Source organism: Ranitomeya imitator, chromosome 1, assembly GCF_032444005.1.
Source record: "Ranitomeya imitator isolate aRanImi1 chromosome 1, aRanImi1.pri, whole genome shotgun sequence".
Lineage (NCBI taxonomy): Eukaryota > Metazoa > Chordata > Amphibia > Anura > Dendrobatidae > Ranitomeya > Ranitomeya imitator.
This window is the reverse complement of record NC_091282.1, coordinates 838447492-838470205: the sequence shown is the minus strand read 5'-3', so window position 1 is coordinate 838470205 and position 22714 is coordinate 838447492. Positions and strand designations below refer to the sequence as shown.

Sequence of the window (22714 nt, the reverse complement as noted above, 5' to 3'; positions counted from 1 at the left end):
TACTGTCGACCCGAAGCAGCAGCAGAGATTCCCCAGTGGACCAGGAGACTCTATTGCCATCTTTTTTTTTTATTTATACCAAGCTGGTCCAGGGCATGAAGGTTTCTTGAAAGGGAGCAACCCATATTGTTCAGCAGATAATTCTGCGGCATGTGATCATCACATCTATAAACATTGCAAACTTTAGATAACTTTTTTGGAATGGAATGTAGTCTGAAACCCCATATTATTTGTTTCTGTACAGCTGAATACTTCAGATTGACACTACAAGCATATATTTATACTGCCATAAGGAGTGAGCAATATGTTGATGTCAGACACTTCAATGTTCTCCAATATTACAGCCAGAGGACAGTCCTAGCTCACGGCAATTTATACAAATTTAATTGAGGAGAGACAGGAGATACTTACCAACAGTCCCCAAAGGGCACGGCTGTTTTGCTGTTTGTCCTTGTCGCGTTTTAAACCACATGATCTCACGTGCTACTATAGCCTCACAACTCTCTATGCCAATTGCAGGCAACTGTGATGAACTTGGCGTAGATCGTGAAGTGACTTCGGCAGGAATTTCAGTGGTCGGAGATAGCGTAGATATGTTCCTTCGAGGTATTGTTGATACAGCTGTTGTTTTTACTGTGCTGGTAGTTGTAATTCGGTAAGTTGTTGAAGAAATGGTTGTACTAGCTCCATTGTACTGACGTGTTGGGTAAAGTTCTTAAAAAAAAGGTTAAAAGGCAAAATATTAATGTATTTGTTTCCAAACCTACTAAAAAATCTTTTCATGTCATCCTCTAGAATCCCCCTGTAAGCACCACGTGAATATACTAGTGAAGAGAAGAGGATGGCTTGGTTATTCAGGAGAGTCAGCTTACTTTATCATGTCTGGCATCAGTACTATCAGGATAATGCAACTACATTTGTTAAAAGTATTGAAGTTTGTTTCTTTAATTTCTTTCATTTATGAACAATATAATGCATTTCATTTCCCTTGTGCAACCTACTGAACAACCTACACACGTTTTCAAAGTCAGATCTGAGCATAAACTTGTAGGCCCCAATCCATTACTGGATTTGCGCCTTTGTTAGTCTAGATTTTGGTGTTTTATGCATGTTTTTTGTTTGCAACTAATTGTTCTTTTAAATTGCGCCTTTGCATCTGATTTTTTCCCTTTAGTTCACCATTGCAGGAGCGGTTTTAAGATGTTTTTGACTAATTTCATCATTTGCAACATTTCAAAAAGTCGCAATTATTTTTTTTTGCACAATTGTACTACAGTAACCCCTTGAGTGATTTACAAAAAAAACAAAAACCTCTGACACTCATGAAGCGTCCTTAGTGATAACCTGCTACTCTTGGTACAACACAGGCCCTTGCGATGACATCTGCCACCATGTGAGTACTACTGCCTTTTACTGGTTGTAGACAATCCAACAATGCAGCCGGTCAGGTTACACAGAGACAGGCAGAATACCAGTTAAAGCAGTGAATATATTAACATTTTTATCCAAAGCTTTGTAATATGTTACATATTTAAGGGTCTGGACGTTTTGCTGAGTACGGTGGCTTGCAAAAGTATTCAATCTCCATCAAGTACAAGTACAAGTCAGGGTTGGGTTATAAAAATATTCCAATATCTGATGATACTCCAGAGCACCATCAAATCCATTATCATCAAATGGAAACAAGATGGTACCAAAACAAACCTGCCAAGAGAGGGCTGTCCACTAAAACTCTCAGCACAGGCAATGAGGGCATTAATCAGACCAGCAGCACAGAGACCAAAGGCAACCTTGAAAGAGCTGCAGCGTTCCCATACAACCACAATAAACCGTACACTCCATAGAGGTGGCCTTTATGGAAGAGTGGACACAAAAAAGCCTTTACTTACACACAAAAATTGTAAGGCTCTTTTGAGTTTGCCAGAAGACTTGTGAGAGACTCCCCAAATGAACTGGGAGGTGCGGTGGTCAGATGAGACAAACATTGAACTTTTTGGCTGCCAAGGTAATAGCTATGTCTGGCATCAAACTAACACAGGTCATCACCTCAAGAAAACCATCCCACACAGTGAAACATGGTGGTGGCAGCATCTTGCTACAGGGTTGTTTTTCAGCAGCAGGGGCATGGAATATGGTCCAAGTTGAGGGGAAGATGGATAGTGCAAAATACAGGGATATTCTGAGCATAACCTGTTTCAGTGTGTCAGTGATTTGAGACTGTGACGGAGGTTCGCCTTCCAACAAGACAATGACACAAAGCATACTGCTAAAGCAACACTCAAGTGGTTTAAAGGGAAACGTCTAAATATTTTGGAGTGGCCTAGTCAAAGCCTAGACCATAATTCAATTGAGAATCTGTGGTCAGACTTGAAGATTGCTGTTCACTAGAGGAAACCATCTAATTGGAAGGAGCTGGAGCAGTTTTGTCTTGAGGAATGGGCAAAAATCTTAATGGTAAAATGTGGAAAGCTCATAGAGACTTATCCAAAGCAACTTGCAGCTTTAATTGCCACAAAAGGAGGATTTACAAAGTACTGACTTTAGGGGTGAATAGTTCTGCACACTGAAGTTTTCAGTTATTTTATCCTAATTTAAGAATAGAAGACTCCTATATTTTATATAAGCATGTCTAAATTCTCTTAGCTAAATTGCTGGTGATAGGTTTTTTGCTCAGGAATCAACATTCATGGCATAAACAGGGAACTGACCGTGACATAATCAAAATATCATGAATTATACTGGAAACCATGCCAATTGAAATGCCTAATTCATGAGTTATAACACTGACTTTGACCTGACGTTCTTCCAAAATCATGGCCTCCACTTTACAGTACATTTACTCATGCTTATCCATAATCATTATCCAACCCTTTAAAAATATGGACTCGACAAAAAATAGCAGATAGGAAATATGTTTCAGCCAAATAGACTAATAATGAAACAACAGTTCACCCTTTGAATTGGTGAGACTTGTATGTCTCCAATTTGACAACTTAAACAGGTGTTAATTAATTCGGGCAGCACGGTGGCGCAGTGGTTAGCACAGCAGCCTTGCAGCGCTAGGAGTCCTGGGTTCTAATCCCACCCAGGACAACATCTGCAAAGAGTTTGTATGTTCTCTCCGTGTTTGCGTGGGTTTCCTCCGGGCACTCCGGTTTCCTCCCACATTCCAAAGACATACTGATAGGGAATTTAGATTGTGAGCCCCATCGGGGACAGTGATGATAATGTGTTCAAACTGTAAAGCACTGCGGAATATGTTAGCGCTATATAAAAATAAAGATTATTATTATTATTATTATTAGGTGTTCCAAAACAGAGCTGAAGAGACAGACATCTTAATTTAGCATTTTTTTAAAAGCAAATTAAAGGACACCATAATAACAAATGCTAGGTAGATACACAACTAGGAAGCCACATGCACCAACCTGCACCATTGTTGTGGGCTGTATAGAAGCTAAAAGGGACTAGTAAAAAAGGTGTGCAAAAAGTAAAACTTGTATTATTTATTAATTCACTTTACACACTAGTTTCCCTTCAACAAAAAGCCATAACCAAGAATGATCATAGTAGATAGGTACATGGAAAATGTAGCCCCAGACTGCATTATTGTTGTTAGATATACAGCTGCTAAATTGAACTAGTATTACAGGTATTAAAAAGTAAAATGTGTGTAATATTTTTGAAAATATTGTTTGATATTAGTTTGAAAAATATTCTACCCCTGACACAAAGCTTTACCTGAGAATGCTACTTTGGTAAGTAGGTACATGCACCAGTGAACAAGTGACACCAGTTCGCAGTATTGTCGTGGGGCATACAGTTGCTACAGTGCACTTGTGGAAAACACATACAAAGATGTAAATATGTCCTTTTTGTTTTTTTTAAAGAATTAGAAAAAAATACAACTTCCCCAAAAAGGACATGACAAGAAATTATGAGTATGTACACATCCCAAAAGCCAGCAACAGCAAAAGGGAGCTGTATTGTTTTGTCAAGTTCCAGTGTGACAAAGTAAATTCAAAAAGATGTTGTTAGAAGCTTGAATTTTTCTTCAGTAGGAAAAATAAGAGTAGGGGTGAAGAAAATAAAAAAAAAATAAATTGCCATCCTGGAACTAAGTACTTCAAGAATAAAAAAAAAAGTGTCATTAAATTCACAGGCAGCTGGAAAAGTTGCTGTAATGCAGTACACAGACCCATTAATTTTCATACATACAGACTCTGCAGCTCCTGCACTTCTCCTATCTCTTTCTCCTCTTTTCATTTCTTATCTATTATTCAGAGACTACCACTCACATTTTTCTATGTTCTTCAGCTGTGCAGTAGTACACCAGGCTTCTCTTTCACTATCTCTAAGGCTGGGTTCACATTGCGTTGAGCGCGTCCGTTAGACGGACTACGTTACACCACGGCGTTAACACCGCCATTGACTCCAATGTCGGACACATCGCCATTGTGGGCGTGCGCTAGCCATGTGCCGTCACTGAGTGACGGACCCCGAGACACAGGCTGTAGCGTTTTCAGGTCCGTCACCGCTAGCGCAGATAGAGCTAGCAGATGCTCTATCTGCGCTAGCGGGCTGCCATTCCGGCACTTGCGTTAACAGCAGCCCGTTAACGTATGTGTTGAACGGGCTGCTGTTAACGCAATGTGAACCCAGCCTTATAATGAACTGTGCACTCTGACATACTCTACCTAGGCTGTAGAACCCTAAAATAGATGCTGCTTTCTCTGCCTGATCTTTTATAGTAGCTGTAATAATCCCCCCTGAATGGCTGCGTTAGACCATGTGATGTAATAGTAACAAGGCATTATGGGGAGACCATGCATGACATTATCTGAGTCTTCTTTCTGGCTGATGCAATCTTCGGCAATGTGTAAAATGGTACGGGCCAATGTTTTGGTTGATTTGAGTGAATCCAATATGAATATTTAGAATTTTCCAGAACCTGCAAATTTTATTAAAATTCAACTTAAAGGTGATTCCCAGAGGATTGATTTGTCATCTCTAATCTAGTAGAAATATAGTACCTCCAGCTCCGGGAACCTACTATTGCTCAATTAACTTATTTTCATAGCTTGTTATATAGGTACTTTCATAGGAATTTCGTTATGCAAAGTTTGCAAATTATAATTTATATAAATATATGCAATTTTCTACCAACCTAACACCCCAACTTATTAATAAATTGTAAAAAAAATTGTTACTATTAATTATTATTCATAACCTTTTATTTGAAGGAGTCAAAGCTAGAGTCATGAAACAAAAGATGAGTAGATTGTAAAGGAGTATTCCCATAACTGAAGTTGTCCACTCTATAATACAAGACAGTGGATAATTTACTGGGGGCCTTGACTGCTAAGAAGCCTAGGCTCTGCAGAGCTACAGATGCTTCTCACAAAATTAGAATATCATCAAAAAGTTAATTTTTTTCAATTCTTCAATACAAAAAGTGAAACTCATATATTATATATAGTCATTACAAACAGAGTGATCTATTTCAATTATTTATTTCTATTAATGTTGATGATTATGGCTTAAGCCCAATGAAAACCCAAAAGTCATTATCTCAGTAAATTAGAATAATTTACAATCAACACCTACAAAGGTTTCCTAAGCATTTAAAAAGTCCCTTAGTCTGTTCCATTAGGCTCCACAATCATGGGGAAGACTGCTGACTTGACAGATGTCCAGAAGGCAGTCTTTGACACACTCCACAAGGAGGGTAAGCCACAAAAGGTCATTGCTAAAGATGCTGGCTGTTCACAGAGTGATATATCCAAGCATATTAATGGAAAGTTGATGATATTCTAAATTTGTAAGAAGCACCTGTAAGTCTTGAATGGAGCAGATGTGTGTATGTTCGATATCTGCTCCATTCACGTTCCTATGAAACAGCTGGAATATGCTAAAGGTACCGTCACACATAACGATATCGTTAATGATATCGTTGCTTTTTGTGACGTAGCAACGATATCGTTAAGGAAATCGTTATGTGTGACAGCGACCAACGATCAGGCCCCTGCTGGGAGATCGTTGCTCGCTGAGGAAAGTCCAGAACTTTATTTCGTCGCTGGACTTCCCGCTGACATCGCTGGATCGGCGTGTGTGACACCGATCCAGCGATGTCTTCACTGGTAACCAGGGTAAACATCGGGTTACTAAGCGCAGGGCCGCGCTTAGTAACCCGATGTTTACCCTGGTTACCAGCGTAAACGTTAAAAAAACAAACACTACATACTTACCTTCAGCTGTCTGTCCCCGGCGCTGTGCTTCTCTGCACTCCTCCTGCATCCTGTGTCAGCGCCAGCCAGCCGGAAAGCACAGCGGTGACGTCACCGCTCTGCTTTCCGGCTGACCGGCGCTGACAGTGCAGAGGAAAGCAGAGCGCCGGAGGACAGACAGCTGAAGGTAAGTATGTAGTGTTTGTTTTTTTAACGTTTACGCTGGTAACCAGGGTAAACATCGGGTTACTAAGCGCGGCCCTGCGCTTAGTAACCCGATGTTTACCCTGGTTACCGGGGACCTCGGGATCGTTGGTTGCTGGACAGTTCTCCAGCGACCAAACAGCGACGCTGCAGCGATCGACATCGTTGTCGGTATCGCTGCAGCGTCGCTTAGTGTGACGGTACCTTAAGCCCTGTACTTGGATGCATATCTCCACTCCAATCAAGATAGGCTCTGCAAATCCAAGTTCTAAGAAGCCAAAGCCAAGTTCTCAGGAATATTTAGGGTTCTAGTGGTAGATTACTTTACATTTTCAGTATATCTCTTCAGAGGTTAAAGTTTGACTTATTGACTTTATAGCCCTGTTTCCCAGAACGACAACGGTATTGCAGTTGAACAATGTTTAGTTTTTTTTGTTTTTTTTTAAACAAATGACACAACTTTTCATTGACACAACTTTGTAGTACTTAAATCAAGGTCAGGGATCTCCAAGTTCCAATCAAATATGGATGCACTAAATTGACTGCTACAGTGTACTTTTCTAGTGGAGAGCTACAGTATGGTTCTCTTGCAGTCTAATCTCTCATACTTGTAATTGTTCAGTAAATGGTGAGTAATTTGGTTTGTGCCTCCATAGCTCCTCAAAGCCATTAAATAACTGTGCTTCAATAATTGAAACCTCCCCCAGCTGCAAGTGGGCAATTTGCATGTCCCATAATAGTCTGCGAAACACTAAACAAGTTGAACCTGGGTCAATCAGTGGCAGACAGCATTCTAGTCTAAGTCTTGTATAAATGAGTATCATTTAATTAAAACACCACTTGCCTTCAACTCCTGTTGTAATATAACAATCATTTCAAGAACAGGATACTGAATACTTGTACTCTAAATGAGGAGTAGTAATACTCTTGGAATTGCCCACTGTGCCAAAAAAGTCGGCTATCTTTGTAACATAGGAATACAGGCATTGTAATAGGTTGCACAACAGTTAGCCACCATGCTCAATGTTCTGGTCACCTCTGGTTAGATACACTCTGCACACACACTGATCAGGTGAAGGCTAATGTCCCTTCAGTCACTACTTCAGCCCACCAACTTACCTCTAGGCAGCTGTAACAAACCTACTGTTCTATGTAATTTTGGGAGTACACATGGTATATGTCACATGACCCCTACTTCCACCATTCTCCTGAGCCTGACTTGAGACATTGCCTTCTAGAAACTGTCGGCCAAAAAACATTGCCTTACTCAACTCCAAAATCATGTCTGAGTTAAATATGTTCGATCTATGGATTGTAAAATGAAATACATAAAATTAACTGACTTACCTCGAGGGACAGCTCTTTCAATATTCGAATCAATATGATTGGAGGGAACATTGTAAGAAATGTGACCTAAGTGAAGAGAAAAGTTTTAAACAATCATTGTACATATGGACATATGAATATACATAAAGCACAGACATTGTATGTATAGTTTATGAGAATCTAATTTAATGTAAATTTAAGGAGTTTTCCTACCAAGAAAAAAGTCAATATATCTCCTTCTGACATTGTTGTATGGGAATTGTTTTGGTTTTTTTGCAACTCAAAAGGTTGCAAAAAATATTTTTGGGTTGTGTCACCATTTTCTGAGACCCATAAAACTTTAATTTTTCAGCCAATGGAGCTGTGTTATAGCTTACTTTTTGCGGGGCAAGACAAGGCTTTGATTAACACCATTTTTGGATAGATGTGACTTTTTATCGCTTGTTTTTTTGTGGAATTGCAGCAACCAAAGAAGCATAATTTTGGTGTTCTCGTTTACAGTGTTTATCAATCGGGTTAACTCTTTTATATTTTGATAGATCTGACTTTTCTGAATGTGGCAATACCAGATGTGTGTATTTTTTTAATATCTTTATTTTTAATTGAGGAAAAGTGGGTGTGATTTGAACTTGTATATGTATTTTATTTTTTTTATATTTTTTAAAACTTTTTTTTTTTACTTTTCACTGTTCTTGTTAACCTTTTTAAGGGACTTGAAGATGTGATCATCAGATTGCTTCTGCTATATACAGTGATCCCACAACATCGCTGCATATAGCAGAAATCACAGTTTCCTTTGAAGCCCGGCCATATCATCAGCTGACCCCCAGCTATCATGACAACCCATTGGTGACCCTCAATCACATCATGGGCCCGCTAATGGGAGGAGAGAATGATGCACATGCAAGCCGGTGCACGTTAATTGCAGTTGTCAGAGATCAAGAGAAGCATTAAACAGGTTAACAATGGTTAGTGGCAGGTCCTGGCTGTAATACACAGACATCACCTGCCGGGTACGGGGTGGGCATGCTACATGAGCAAGCTCCATACACCCGCTTCCGACTTGTGCCGTACTTCTATGGCAGATGACGGGGTTAAAGAAAAATTTCTGAAAGTTTCTTGAAAATATTTAAAAAATGCTACTAAATGAGATGCTGTTCAATATCCCCAAAAATAAATGGAAGTTATATTAATTAGTAACTATTTTGCATGATATTATTTTCTTTATAAGCAAATTTATTAAAGCTTAGAAAAACATAACTTTTTGATTTCTTGTGAATATGTATTTATTTTACTCTCATATATTTATATAGCGCCATCATATTCCACATCGCTTTACAGACATCATTGCTGTCACAATCTAAATTCGCTATCAGTATGTCTTTGAAGGGTGTTAGAAACTGGAGCACCTGCAGGAAACCCATACAAACTCCTCACAGATTTTGTCCTGTTCGATCCCAGGATCCCAGCGCTGTAAAGCTACATAGCTAACCATTGAGCCCCATGATGCCAAATAAAAACTCCATCTAGGGTGGCTGAGCTAAGTTGGTTCTGAAACAAGGGTTGGCCTGGCCTGGCGTAGTATCAGTGAAATCCCTGATGAGCCCTTAGAAAGAACATAATAAAAAAAGGTCCCTGCAGGTTTATAGGGTCACAAGCCCTTTAAGAGCACTGGCAGAGTATGTGCAGGGGCATGGGCACACAGTGTTTATGATCTGAACCACCACAACACATGTAAAGATAAGATCTGACTTCGGGGATAAAGACGTCGCTGGCACGTGACGTCACTGTCATGTGCCGCCTGTGACAGGTGCACTCATTAACATGAGCGCACAAGATCTGCTAGACAAGAGGATGCTGCGTTGCACGGGAGCGCAGGCAGGTAATAGGAATCTTTTTTTTTTTCTTGTGTGGATGCGGCATGATGCGGGGCCAGGACAAGGAACATATGGGGGCCATGATGGACAAGGGACATATGGGGGTCAAGATGGACAAGGGACATATGGGGGCTAAGATGGCCAAGAGACATGGGGACCAAGATGGGAAAGGGACATATGGGGGCCAAGATGAACAAGGGACATACGGGGGCCAGGAAGGACAAGTGACATATGGGAGCCAGGGAGGACAAGGGACATATGGGGCTGAAGATGGGGGAATATAGAGTACCTATATAGTGGATATAGGGGACCAAGTTGAGGCAACGAAAAGGGGCACATTATTAAATAATGAGAGATTTCATTATTGTATGGGGGCCAGAATGAGCAAAATACATTATTAGTTTATGGTGGCAAGTGGGGATCACAATTACTGTAGGGACCAATTAGGTGACACAATGTTACTACAGTAATATAATATTCTTTACTGTTTTCCATGGGGGGAAACAAAAGGGAGGTCATGTTACTGTGGAGGGCATCACTATGTCGCTTTTGTTCTGCATCTGGCTTAGTTTAGAAGTTTGGGAAGTAGTGGGATATGTGCTCTGTAAGTGATAAGCTGTAAATGACTGTGTTATTCTCTGCAGAGGCAAGTCCAGGAAGAAGTGATGGCGGTCTGTGCCAGATAAAGAAGAAAAGCGAAGATGAAGGACTTCACCTAGAGATGTCACTGGTGAGTCACTGTATCACATGTACGCACACATTTTACACTACATACAGAGCTCCTGTGATCATTGGTGATCCCTGTATTACCTTACACTGACACTATATGCAGAGCTCCTATGTATAATGTTACTGGTGATCCCTGTATTACCTGTACATTATACGTTATATGCAGAACTCCTGTGTACAGTATAATGTCACTGATGAGTCAGTGTATTACCTGTACACTGACACTATATACAGTCCTCCTGTGTATATTGTCACTGGTGATCCCTGTATTACCTGTACTGACACTATATACAAAGCTCCAGTGTATGTCACAGGTGATCCCTGTATTACCTGTATACTATACACTAAATATAGTTCTCCTGTGTATACTGTCACTGATGATTCTTGTATTACCAGTACACTGTAAACTATATACAGAGCTCCTGTGTATAATGTCTCTCGTTATCACTGTATTACTTGTACACTGACACTATATGCAGAGTTCCAGTGTATAGTGTATCCAGTGATCACTGTATTTCTTGTACACTATACACTATATGAAGAATTCCTGTGTATAATGTCACTGGTGATCACTGCCTTCTCTGTACTCTTACACTATACACTGTATACTATATATAGATCTCTTGTGTATAATGCAGGGTCAGACTAGGACTCAAATTCAGTCCTGGCAATTGAGAACACACAGACCCACTTGCTATGAAATGAACGTGATCTATGTTCATTGATTTTTGCTGATTGTTCGAGATATATATCAAATTTACAGAATATAAACTGAAGTGAAGCCAGAATAACACTATGTGATATTTAATGGGAACCTGTCAGGTTAATAGCATGATGAAGGTGCCCAGTCATTGTACTGAAAGTGCGGCACCAGGGACAAAATAAACTTTTTTTCTCTCAGGAGCCACTGCTTGCAGTCCTGCAAGCGTGCTCGGAGCAATTCCAGTCAACACTTATAGCAATGATAGCGGTAGCTGTATACATGCTCCAGCTCTTTAACTGACAGTCGGCTGAACACTGATGCACAGCTAGCTGTCAGTCAAGGAAGAAAAGCAATGAGCAGGGACCAGCCCAACTTACAAAAGTGACCTTACTATCGTGGGCAGTTCTGTGATCTCCCTGTTATCTTCTTACAATGCGCACTAACAGTGCACTCTCTGGCTTGTCACTTCTCATTAGAGCCGACGAGGTTGCTCACTGTCAATGTGCACTAAGACAAATATTGCACAGTGACAAGATCCTAATGAGCATATGTCAGAATTGACAAGCGACGCATGCTTGGTAGAGCAATGTCTTGCCCAGCTCCTGAAATAAATTGGCAGACACAAACAGAAAAGGGCCCCTGTGAGAGAACAGTATATGAGCCCTTTGTAGTCCAATGGCTCATAATAATGCACAATTCCACTTGTCTTGGAGGTGGTTCTGCCCCCTTACCTCTTGGGCCCTAGTAAAGCTGCACAGGTTGCACTAATGATATGTCCGCCCCTGGATGACACTTCATATTAGAGTGGGGACCGAGACTGCAGCACTGACTCATCATAGTTTAAACCCTTCTGATGTCGGACAGGATAGTACATCCGACGTCAGAAGCCCTGTTTTGAGGTGGGCTCTGGCAGTGAGCCCACCTCAAAGCCGCGACATGTCAGCTGTTTTCAACAGCTGACATGTGCCCACAATAGGCTCAGGCGGAATCGCAATCTGCCTGTACCTATAAACTAGTTAAATACGCGCACCGCTGACCCCCGATCACATGTAAGCGGTGCATCGGCATGACAACCAGAGGTCTCCTTGAGACCTCTATGGTTGTTGATGTCGGATTGCTACGAGCGCCACCCTGTGCAGAGCCTCTCACCTAGCCAAATCAGTTCTCATGCTTCGCACTGATGAGGGCCAACAGCCCGAAACACCATGTCTGCGAATTGAGATACTGATTTGGCTTTTATCCTAAGTTATATTGCACGACTCGTTAAAGGGTTGATTGTGACTTGTAGGATCGCTACTTCCAACAGGTGGTGCTATAGAGTTTAAGTCCTCTTTTCCTCAGAAGAGGCAATTTGCATAGTAATGCAGTAATTCTACTACATAGAGGTGACCTGAGCATCACCTCTATGTTACAGAGACAATCAAGTTGTGGCAGCTTCTAGCCTCCCATGGAGGCTATTGAAGCATGCCAAAAGTAAAAAAGAAATGTTTTTAAAAATATGAAAAAAATAAACAAAATATAAAAGTTCAAATCACCCCTCTTTCGCCCCATTCAAAATAAAACAATAAAAAAATCAAACCTACACATATTTGGTATCGCCGCATTCAGAATCGCCTGATCTATCAATACAAAAAAGGATTAACCTGATCGCTAAATGGCATAGAGAAAAAAAAATCAAAAAGCCAGAATTGCTTTTTTGGTCGCTGCGACATTGCATTAAAATGCAATAACGGGTGATCAAAAGATCGTATCTGCACAAAAATGGTATCATTAAAAATGTCAGCTCGGTGCTCAAAAAATAAGCTACGGGTATCGGAAAATGGCCCTTGTTTTTTTCTTTAGCAAAGTTTTGACTCTTTTTTCACCACTTAGATAAAGAATAACCTAGACATATTTGGTGTCTATGAACTCGAAATGACCTGAAGAATCATAATGGCAGGTCAGTTTTAGCATTTAGTGAACCTAGAGAAAAAGCCAAATAAAAAACAAGTGTTGGATTGCACTTTTTTTGCAATTTCGCCGCACTTGAAATTTTTTCCCGTTTTCGAGTACATGACATGGTAAAACCAATGGTGTCGTTCAAAAGTACAACTCGTCCTGCAAAAAATAAGCCCTCACATGGCCATATTGACGGAAAAATAAAAAAGTTATGGCTCTGGGAAGGAGGGGAGCAAAAAACAAAAACGAAAAAAGCTCCAGTCATGAAGGGTTTAACTATCCCAGCATGCAATGGGGATTCTCAAACTGAACATCATACATAAAAAAGAGGTAAATAAAATAACTAAAGCAATTGGACTATAGAGGGCATGATGAGGACTTTTTAACTAGAGATGAGCGAATATCGTCAGCTCCCTCCTTATTCGGCAAGCTTTAGCGCTTACCGAAGAAGCTGCAGCGATGGAGCGCTCCCGATAATCAGGTGTCCGGCACCACAGCTGCATGTGTTGCTGATATGACTGTCAGAATACACAGGTTCTTCATGCATGTGTTGTGATTGTCACACAGCCGCGACACATGCAGCTGAGGCTTAATTTTAGCTGATCTATATTGGACCCTCATAGCTATACCCCATTCAAAATAAAACAAATGAAAAAAATCAAACATACACATATTTGGTATCACCGCATTCAGAATCGCCTGATCTATCAATATATAAAAATAATTAATCCTATCAGTAAATGGTGCAGCGAGAAAAAAATAGAAACGCAATAATTAGGTTTTTTGTCGATGCAACATTGCAATAAAATGCAATAAGGGGCAATCAAAAAATCATATACACTTCAAAATGGTATCAATAAAAACATCAGATCGGCATGCGAAAAATAAGCCCTCAACTGGCCCCAGCGCCCAAAAAATGGAGATGCTACGGGTCTCGGAAAATGGCAACATTTTTTTTTACAAGCTTTGGATTTTTTTTCACCATTTAGATAAAAAAAACCAAGACATGGTTGGTGTCTATGAACTTGTAATGAGCTGCTGGAGAATCATATTGGCAGGTCAGTTTTAGTATTTAGTGAACATGGTAAAAAATATCCAAAAAACAATTATGAATTGAATTTTTTTTGCAATTTCACCGCATTTGGATTTTTTCCCTGTTTTCCAGAACAAGGTATGGTAAAATCAATGGTGCCATTAAAAAGTAAAACTCGGCCCGCAAAAAACAAGCCCTCACATAGCCATATTGACAGAAAAATAAAAAAGTTATCTCCGTGGGAAGAAGGAGAGCAAAAAATGGAAACGCAAAAACGGAAATACCACTGGTCCTTAAGGGGTCAAAATCTTGGTTTTGACCGCACACTCAAAATAGCTTAATATAAATGCACCATAATAATTCTAACACACGTCAACGTTCTATACCAATCAAAGATTTTGTCACTCCAGAGGTAACAGAGGGAAATGCCGAATCACTAAGGGTACCGTCACACAGTGGCATTTTGATCGCTACGACGGCATGATTCGTGACGTTCCAGCGATATCCTTACGATCTCGCTGTGTCTGACACGCTACTGCGATCAGGGACCCCGCTGAGAATCGTACGTCGTAGCAGATCGTTTGAAACTTTATTTCGTCGCTGGATCTCCCGCTGACATTGCTGAATCGGCGTGTGTGACGCTGATTCAGCGATGTCTTCACTGGTAACCAGGGTAAATATTGGGTTACTAAGCGCAGGGCCGCGCTTAGTAACCCGATATTTACTGTTATGAGAGGCAATTCAGTACCACAATGAACATAGCGGTCAGAGCACATACAGTGATCTGACAATAACCCAAAATCATAGAACGAGCTCTGAGACGTGGGAACTCTGCAGACCGCAATCCCTAATCCTCTCCAAACAACACTAGAGGCAGCCGTGGATTGCGCCTAACTCTGCCTATGCAACTCGGCACAGCCTGAGAAACTAACTAGCCTGAAGATAGAAAATAAGCCTACCTTGCCTCAGAGAAATACCCCAAAGGAAAAGGCAGCCCCCCACATATAATGACTGTGAGTTAAGATGAAAAGACAAACGTAGATATGAAATAGATTCAGCAAAGTGAGGCCCGACTTTCTTAACAGAGCGAGGATAGGAAAGATAACTTTGCGGTCTACACAAAACCCTAAAGAAAACCACGCAAAGGGGGCAAAAAGACCCTCCGTACCGAACTAACGGCATGGAGGTACACCCTTTGCGTCCCAGAGCTTCCAGCAACAAATTAGACAAGCTGGACAGAAAAAATAGCAAACAAATAGCAAAGAAGAACTTAGCTATGCAGAGCAGCAGGCCACAGGAATGATCCAGGGATAAACAAGTCCAACACTGGAACATTGACAGGAAGCCAGGATCAAAGCATTAGGTGGACTTAAGTAGAGAAGCACCTAACGACCTCACCAGATCACCTGAGGGAGGAAACTCAGAGTCCGCAGTACCACTTTCCTCCACAAACGGAAGCTCCCAGAGAGAATCAGCCGAAGTACCACTTGTGACCACAGGAGGGAGCTCTGCCACAGAATTCACAACAGTACCCCCCCCTTGAGGAGGGGTCACCGAACCCCCACCAGAGCCCCCAGGCCAACCAGGATGAGCCACATGAAAGGCACGAACAAGATCGGGAGCATGGACATCAGAGGCAAAAACCCAGGAATTATCTTCCTGAGCATAACCCTTCCATTTAACCAGATACTGGAGTTTCCGTCTTGAAACACGAGAATCCAAAATCTTCTCCACAATATACTCCAATTCCCCCTCCACCAAAACCGGGGCAGGAGGGTCAACAGATGGAACCATAGGTGCCACGTATCTCCGCAACAATGACCTATGGAAAACGTTATGTATGGAAAAAGAATCTGGGAGGGTCAGACGAAAAGACACAGGATTAAGAACCTCAGAAATCCTATACGGACCAATGAAACGAGGTTTAAACTTAGGAGAGGAAACCTTCATAAGAATATGACGAGAAGATAACCAAACCAGATCCCCAACACGAAGTCGGGGACCCACACGGCGTCTGCGATTAGCGAAACGTTGAGCCTTCTCCTGGGACAAGGTCAAATTGTCCACTACATGAGTCCAAATCTGCTGCAACCTGTCCACCACAGTATCCACACCAGGACAGTCCGAAGACTCAACCTGTCCTGAAGAGAAACGAGGATGGAACCCAGAATTGCAGAAAAATGGCGAAACCAAGGTAGCCGAGCTGGCCCGATTATTAAGGGCGAACTCAGCCAAAGGCAAAAAGGACACCCAGTCATCCTGATCGGCAGAAACAAAGCATCTCAGATATGTTTCCAAGGTCTGATTGGTTCGTTCGGTCTGGCCATTAGTCTGAGGATGGAAAGCCGAGGAAAAAGACAAGTCAATGCCCATCCTACCACAAAAGGCTCGCCAAAACCTCGAAACAAACTGGGAACCTCTGTCAGAAACGATATTCTCTGGAATGCCATGTAAACGAACCACATGCTGGAAGAACAATGGCACCAAATCAGAGGAGGAAGGCAATTTAGACAAGGGTACCAGATGGACCATCTTAGAAAAGCGATCACAGACCACCCAAATGACTGACATCTTTTGAGAAACGGGAAGATCTGAAATAAAATCCATAGAGATATGTGTCCAAGGCCTCTTCGGGACCGGCAAGGGCAAAAGCAACCCACTGGCACGAGAACAGCAGGGCTTAGCCCGAGCACAAGTCCCACAGGACTGCACAAAAGCACGCACATCCCGCGACAGAGACGGCCATCAAAAGGATCTAGCCACTAACTCTCTGGTACCAAAGATTCCAGGATAACCAGCCAACACCGAACAATGAACCTCAGAGATAACTTTATTGGTCCACCTATCAGGGACAAACAGTCTCTCCGCTGGACAACGATCAGGTTTATTAGCCTGAAATTTTTGCAGCACCCGCCGCAAATCAGGGGAGATGGCAGACACAATTACTCCTTCCTTGAGCATACCCGCCGGCTCAGACAAACCCGGAGAGTCGGGCACAAAACTCCTAGACAGAGCATCCGCCTTCACATTTTTAGAGCCCGGAAGGTACGAAACCACAAAGTCAAAACGGGCAAAAAACAGCGACCAACGAGCCTGTCTAGGATTCAACCGCTTAGCAGACTCGAGATAAGTCAAGTTCTTATGATCAGTCAATACCACCACGCGATGCTTAGCTCCTTCAAGCCAATGACGCCACTCCTCGAATGCCCACTTCATGGCCAGCAACTCTCGGTTGCCCACATCATAATTTCGCTCAGCAGGCGAAAACTTCCTGGAAAAAAAAGCGCATGGTTTCATCACTGAGCAATCAGAACCTCTCTGCGACAAAACAGCCCCTGCTCCAATCTCAGAAGCATCAACCTCGACCTGGAACGGAAGAGAAACATCTGGTTGACACAACACAGGGGCAGAAGAAAAACGATGCTTCAACTCCTGAAAAGCTTCCACAGCAACAGAAGACCAATTGACCAAATCCGCACCCTTCTTGGTCAAATCGGTCAATGGTTTGGCAATACTAGAAAAATTGCAGATGAAGCGACGATAAAAATTAGCAAAGCCCAGAAACTTTTGCAGACTTTTCAGACATGTCGGCTGAGTCCAATCATGGATGGCTTGGACCTTAACAGGATCCATCTCGAAAGTAGAAGGGGAAAACATGAACCCCAAAAATGAAACCTTCTGCACACCAAAGAGACACTTTGATCCCTTCACAAACAAAGAATTAGCACGCAGGACCTGAAAAACCGTTCTGACCTGCTTCACATGAGACTCCCAATCATCCGAGAAGATCAAAATGTCATCCAAGTACACAATCAGGAATTTATCCAGGTACTCTCGGAAGATGTCATGCATAAAGGACTGAAACACTGATGGAGCATTGGCAAGTCCGAATGGCATCACTAGATACTCAAAATGACCCTCGGGCGTATTAAATGCAGTCTTCCATTCATCGCCTCGCCTGATTCGCACCAGATTATACGCACCACGAAGATCTATCTTGGTGAACCAACTAGCCCCCTTAATCCGAGCAAACAAATCAGATAAAAATGGCAAGGGGTACTGAAATTTAACCGTGATCTTATTTAGAAGGCGGTAATCTATACAAGGTCTCAGCGAACCATCCTTCTTGGCTACAAAAAAGAACCCTGCTCCTAATGGTGACGATGACGGGCGAATATGCCCCTTCTCCAGGGATTCCTTCACATAACTGCGCAGAGCGGCGTGCTCAGGCACGGATAAATTAAACAGTCGACCTTTTGGGAATTTACTACCAGGAATCATATTGATAGCACAATCACAATCTCTATGCGGAGGTAGGGTATCGGACTTGGGCTCATCAAATACATCCCGGTAATCAGACAAGAACTCTGGAACCTCAGAAGGGGTGGATGACGAAATTGACAGAAATGGAACATCACCATGTGCCCCCTGACAACCCCAGCTGGACACCGACATGGACTTCCAATCCAATACTGGATTATGGGCTTGTAGCCATGGCAACCCCAACACGACCACATCATGCAGATTATGCAACACCAGAAAGCGAATAACCTCCTGATGTGCAGGAGCCATGCACATGGTCAGCTGGGTCCAGTATTGAGGCTTATTCTTGGCCAAAGGCGTGGCATCAATTCCTCTCAATGGAATAGGACACTGCAAGGGCTCCAAGAGAAACCCACAACGCTTAGCATACTCCAAGTCCATCAAATTCAGGGCAGCGCCTGAATCCACAAATGCCATGACAGAATACGATGACAAAGAGCAGATCAAGGTAACGGACAGAAGAAATTTTGACTGTACCGTACCATTGGTGGCAGACCTAGCGAACCGCTTAGTGTGCTTAGGACAATCAGAGATAGCATGAGTGGAATCACCACAGTAGAAACACAGCCCATTCAGACGTCTGTGTTCTTGCCGTTTAACTCTGGTCAAAGTCCTATCGCACTGCATAGGCTCAGGTTTAAGCTCAGGTAATACCGCCAAATGGTGCACAGATTTACGCTCACGCAAGCGTCGACCGATCTGAATGGCCAAAGACATAGACTCATTCAAACCAGCAGGCATAGGAAATCCCACCATGACATCCTTAAGGGCTTCAGAGAGACCCTTTCTGAACATAGCTGCCAGCGCAGATTCATTCCATTGAGTGAGCACAGACCACTTCCTAAATTTCTGACAATATACCTCTATCTCATCCTGACCCTGACAAAGAGCCAGCAAATTCTTTTCTGCCTGATCCACTGAATTAGGCTCATCGTACAGCAATCCGAGCGCCAGGAAAAACGCATCGATATTACTTAATGCAGGATCTCCTGGCGCAAGAGAAAATGCCCAGTCCTGAGGGTCGCCGCGCAAAAAAGAAATAATAATCAAAACCTGTTGAACTGGATCACCAGAGGAGCGAGGTTTCAAGGCCAGAAATAGCTTACAATTATTTTTGAAACTCAGAAACTTAGTTCTATCTCCAAAAAACAAATCAGGAATAGGAATTCTTGGTTCTAACATAGATTTCTGATCAATAGTGTCTTGAATCCTTTGTACTCTTGCCGAGAGCTGATCCACAAATGAAGACAGACTTCTAATGTCCATCGCTACACCTGTGTACTGAACCACCCTAATGTCTAGGGGAAAAAAAAGGCAAAACACAGTGCAAAGAAAAAAAAATGGTCTCAGAACTTCTTTTTTCCCTCTATTGAGAATCATTAGTACTTTTGGCTTCCTGTACTGTTATGAGAGGCAATTCAGTACCACAATGAACATAGCGGTCAGAGCACATACAGTGATCTGACAATAACCCAAAATCATAGAACGAGCTCTGAGACGTGGGAACTCTGCAGACCGCAATCCCTAATCCTCTCCAAACAACACTAGAGGCAGCCGTGGATTGCGCCTAACTCTGCCTATGCAACTCGGCACAGCCTGAGAAACTAGCCTGAAGATAGAAAATAAGCCTACCTTGCCTCAGAGAAATACCCCAAAGGAAAAGGCAGCCCCCCACATATAATGACTGTGAGTTAAGATGAAAAGACAAACGTAGATATGAAATAGATTCAGCAAAGTGAGGCCCGACTTTCTTAACAGAGCGAGGATAGGAAAGATAACTTTGCGGTCTACACAAAACCCTAAAGAAAACCACGCAAAGGGGGCAAAAAGACCCTCCGTACCGAACTAACGGCACAGAGGTACACCCTTTGCATCCCAGAGCTTCCAGCAACAAATTAGACAAGCTGGACAGAAAAAATAGCAAACAAATAGCAAAGAAGAACTTAGCTATGCAGAGCAGCAGGCCACAGGAATGATCCAGGGATAAACAAGTCCATCACTGGAACATTGACAGGAAGCCAGGATCAAAGCATTACATAGTTACATAGTTATTAAGGTTGAAGGAAGACTATATGTCCATCTAGTTCAACCCATAGCCTAACCTAACATGCCCTAACATTAGGTGGAGTTAAGTAGAGAAGCACCTAACGACCTCACCAGATCACCTGAGGGAGGAAACTCAGAAGCCGCAGTACCACTTTCCTCCACAAACGGAAGCTCCCAGAGAGAATCAGCCGAAGTACCACTTGTGACCACAGGAGGGAGCTCTGCCACAGAATTCACAACAATTTACCCTGGTTACCAGTGTAAATATAAAAAAAAAAAAACACTACATACTTACATTCCCGGTGTCTGGTCATGTCCCACGCCTTCAGCTTCCCGCACTGACTGGTGAGCGCCAGCCAGCCGTAAAGTACAGCGGTGATGTCACCGCTGTGCTTTCCGGCTGTCCGGCGCTAACTGTCAGTGCAGAGAAGCACAGCGCCGAGGGACGCGACAGGAATGTAAGTATGTAGTGTTTTTTTTTTTTTACGTTTACGCTGGTAACCAGGGTAAACATCGGGTTACTAAGCGCGGCCCTGCGCTTAGTAACCCGATGTTTACCCTGGTTACCGGGGACTTCGGGATCGTTGGTCGCTGGAGAGCTGTCTGTGTGACAGCTCTCCAGTGACCAAACAGCGACGCTGCAGCGATCGACATCGTTGTCGTATCGCTGCAGCATCATTTTAGTGTGACGGTACCCTTAGTCATCCAATCACATCTCTGGAAACAATAAAAGTAATAAGATAAATAAATTAACAAATCACCTGGCCTAGATGGCCTTATCAATATGGAAATTTTAATCCAGCACCAAACATATACAGAATAGAAAACATTGAATATACCAGCTAGGTTTGATTAACAGCATATAGACCATTAATGGCATTAGAAATATAATTGTCCTATTGTCCTTGTTTGTTATCCTGAGTAGGATGTAATTCTTTCTCTGCTTCTTTTCTTGTCTTCGAGAAGCTTAGCTTCTCTACAGTTTTAATGAGGACTATGACTTCATAAAACTGTTTTCAGTCAGCAATGGAATTTTTTCTATTGCTGTGGAATCTATTGTATAGTTTAATCAGAACTTATTCAAGAATCTATGTCTTAAAAATTAACTGACTAATTAAAGGAAAGGAGGACACTATGTGCCCATATGTAGAAACAAGCGTTAGATGGCCAAGCACCACCCAATCGGGAACTAGGGTTGCTTTTCGCAGTACCCCCAGGGTGCTGCTGCATTGTGTCCTTGAACATGAAAGGTACTGTTCCAGAACTACATAATAAATCCCAAACAGCCAGCTTAAAGAGGTTTTCCACCAGTATACTTATGGCCTAGTTCAAGTAAATTGGAGATGATACCTGGGAGTAGTTAGTACACAGTGTGATGGAAAAGTAGTACACCACTCTATACATAATTAACATCAGGCCACTGTCGGACTTCTTAACAGCCACATGGTGGAAATGCTAGGTGTTGTACCCTATTATGATCCGGTGACCTTGGAGCCGCATGGAACTTTCTCTGAAGTTGGTGGAAACTATACTGACCGCAAATCCTGAACTTATCACCACAACTAGAAGTAGCCGTGGGGTGTGCCTAACAAATCCTAGACACCTCGACACAGCCGGAGGACTAAATACCCCTATAGAGGAAAATAGGAATACTACCTTGCCTCAGAGCAGAACCCCAAAGGATAGGCAGCCCCCCACAAATATTGACTGTGAGTAGTAGAGGAAAAGACACACACAGGCAGGAAACAGGATTTAGCAAAAGAGGCCACTCTAGCTAAAATAGGAAAGGATAGGATAGAATACTAAGTGGTCAGTATTAAAACCCTTCCAAAAATATCCACAGCAGAAAATACAAAAAACTCCACCATCTAACTAAAGATGTGGAGCGTATATCTGCAACTCCAGCAAGACAGAGAAAAACACTGACTCAATCTAAGCTGGACAAGAGAAAACAAATGAATATCACAGAATTATTAAGCACACAGCATGTGTGCCACACAAACAAAAACCAGACACTTATCTTTGCTGAAATGGCAGCAAGGCTGGAGGAACCAGACAAAGATCCAAAACCTCCCAGAACCATGGACAACAGGCAAGGACTAATGAATCCTGCACACCTAAATATCCCAGTCAGAACTGCAATCAGCAGATACACATGGCCAGGACTGTGACTCATGGACAACTGCATTCCCACCTACAACCACTGGAGGGAATCCAAAAGCAGAATTCACAACACCGGTCCCTGAGAGGCCCTGGACGCATATTTCTATGGATTTTATTTCTGATCTTCCGGTTTCCCAGAGGATGT

The 22714-nt window shown here is 42.3% G+C and overlaps 1 protein-coding gene across 20 annotated transcripts in view; it reads right to left on the bottom strand.

Annotated features, from left to right (window-relative positions):
* The window catches only part of ADGRL3 (adhesion G protein-coupled receptor L3), a 1214649-nt gene that overhangs the window by 614052 nt on the left and 577883 nt on the right, over positions 1-22714 (bottom strand). For all 20 annotated transcript variants that reach the window (XM_069740657.1, XM_069740660.1, XM_069740665.1 and 17 more), the window contains 2 exons: positions 7779-7844; positions 412-714 (listed from right to left, as the gene is read on the bottom strand). In XM_069740657.1, the coding sequence (XP_069596758.1) occupies positions 412-714; positions 7779-7844 (369 nt within the window). The remainder of the gene's footprint in view (positions 1-411; positions 715-7778; positions 7845-22714) is intronic.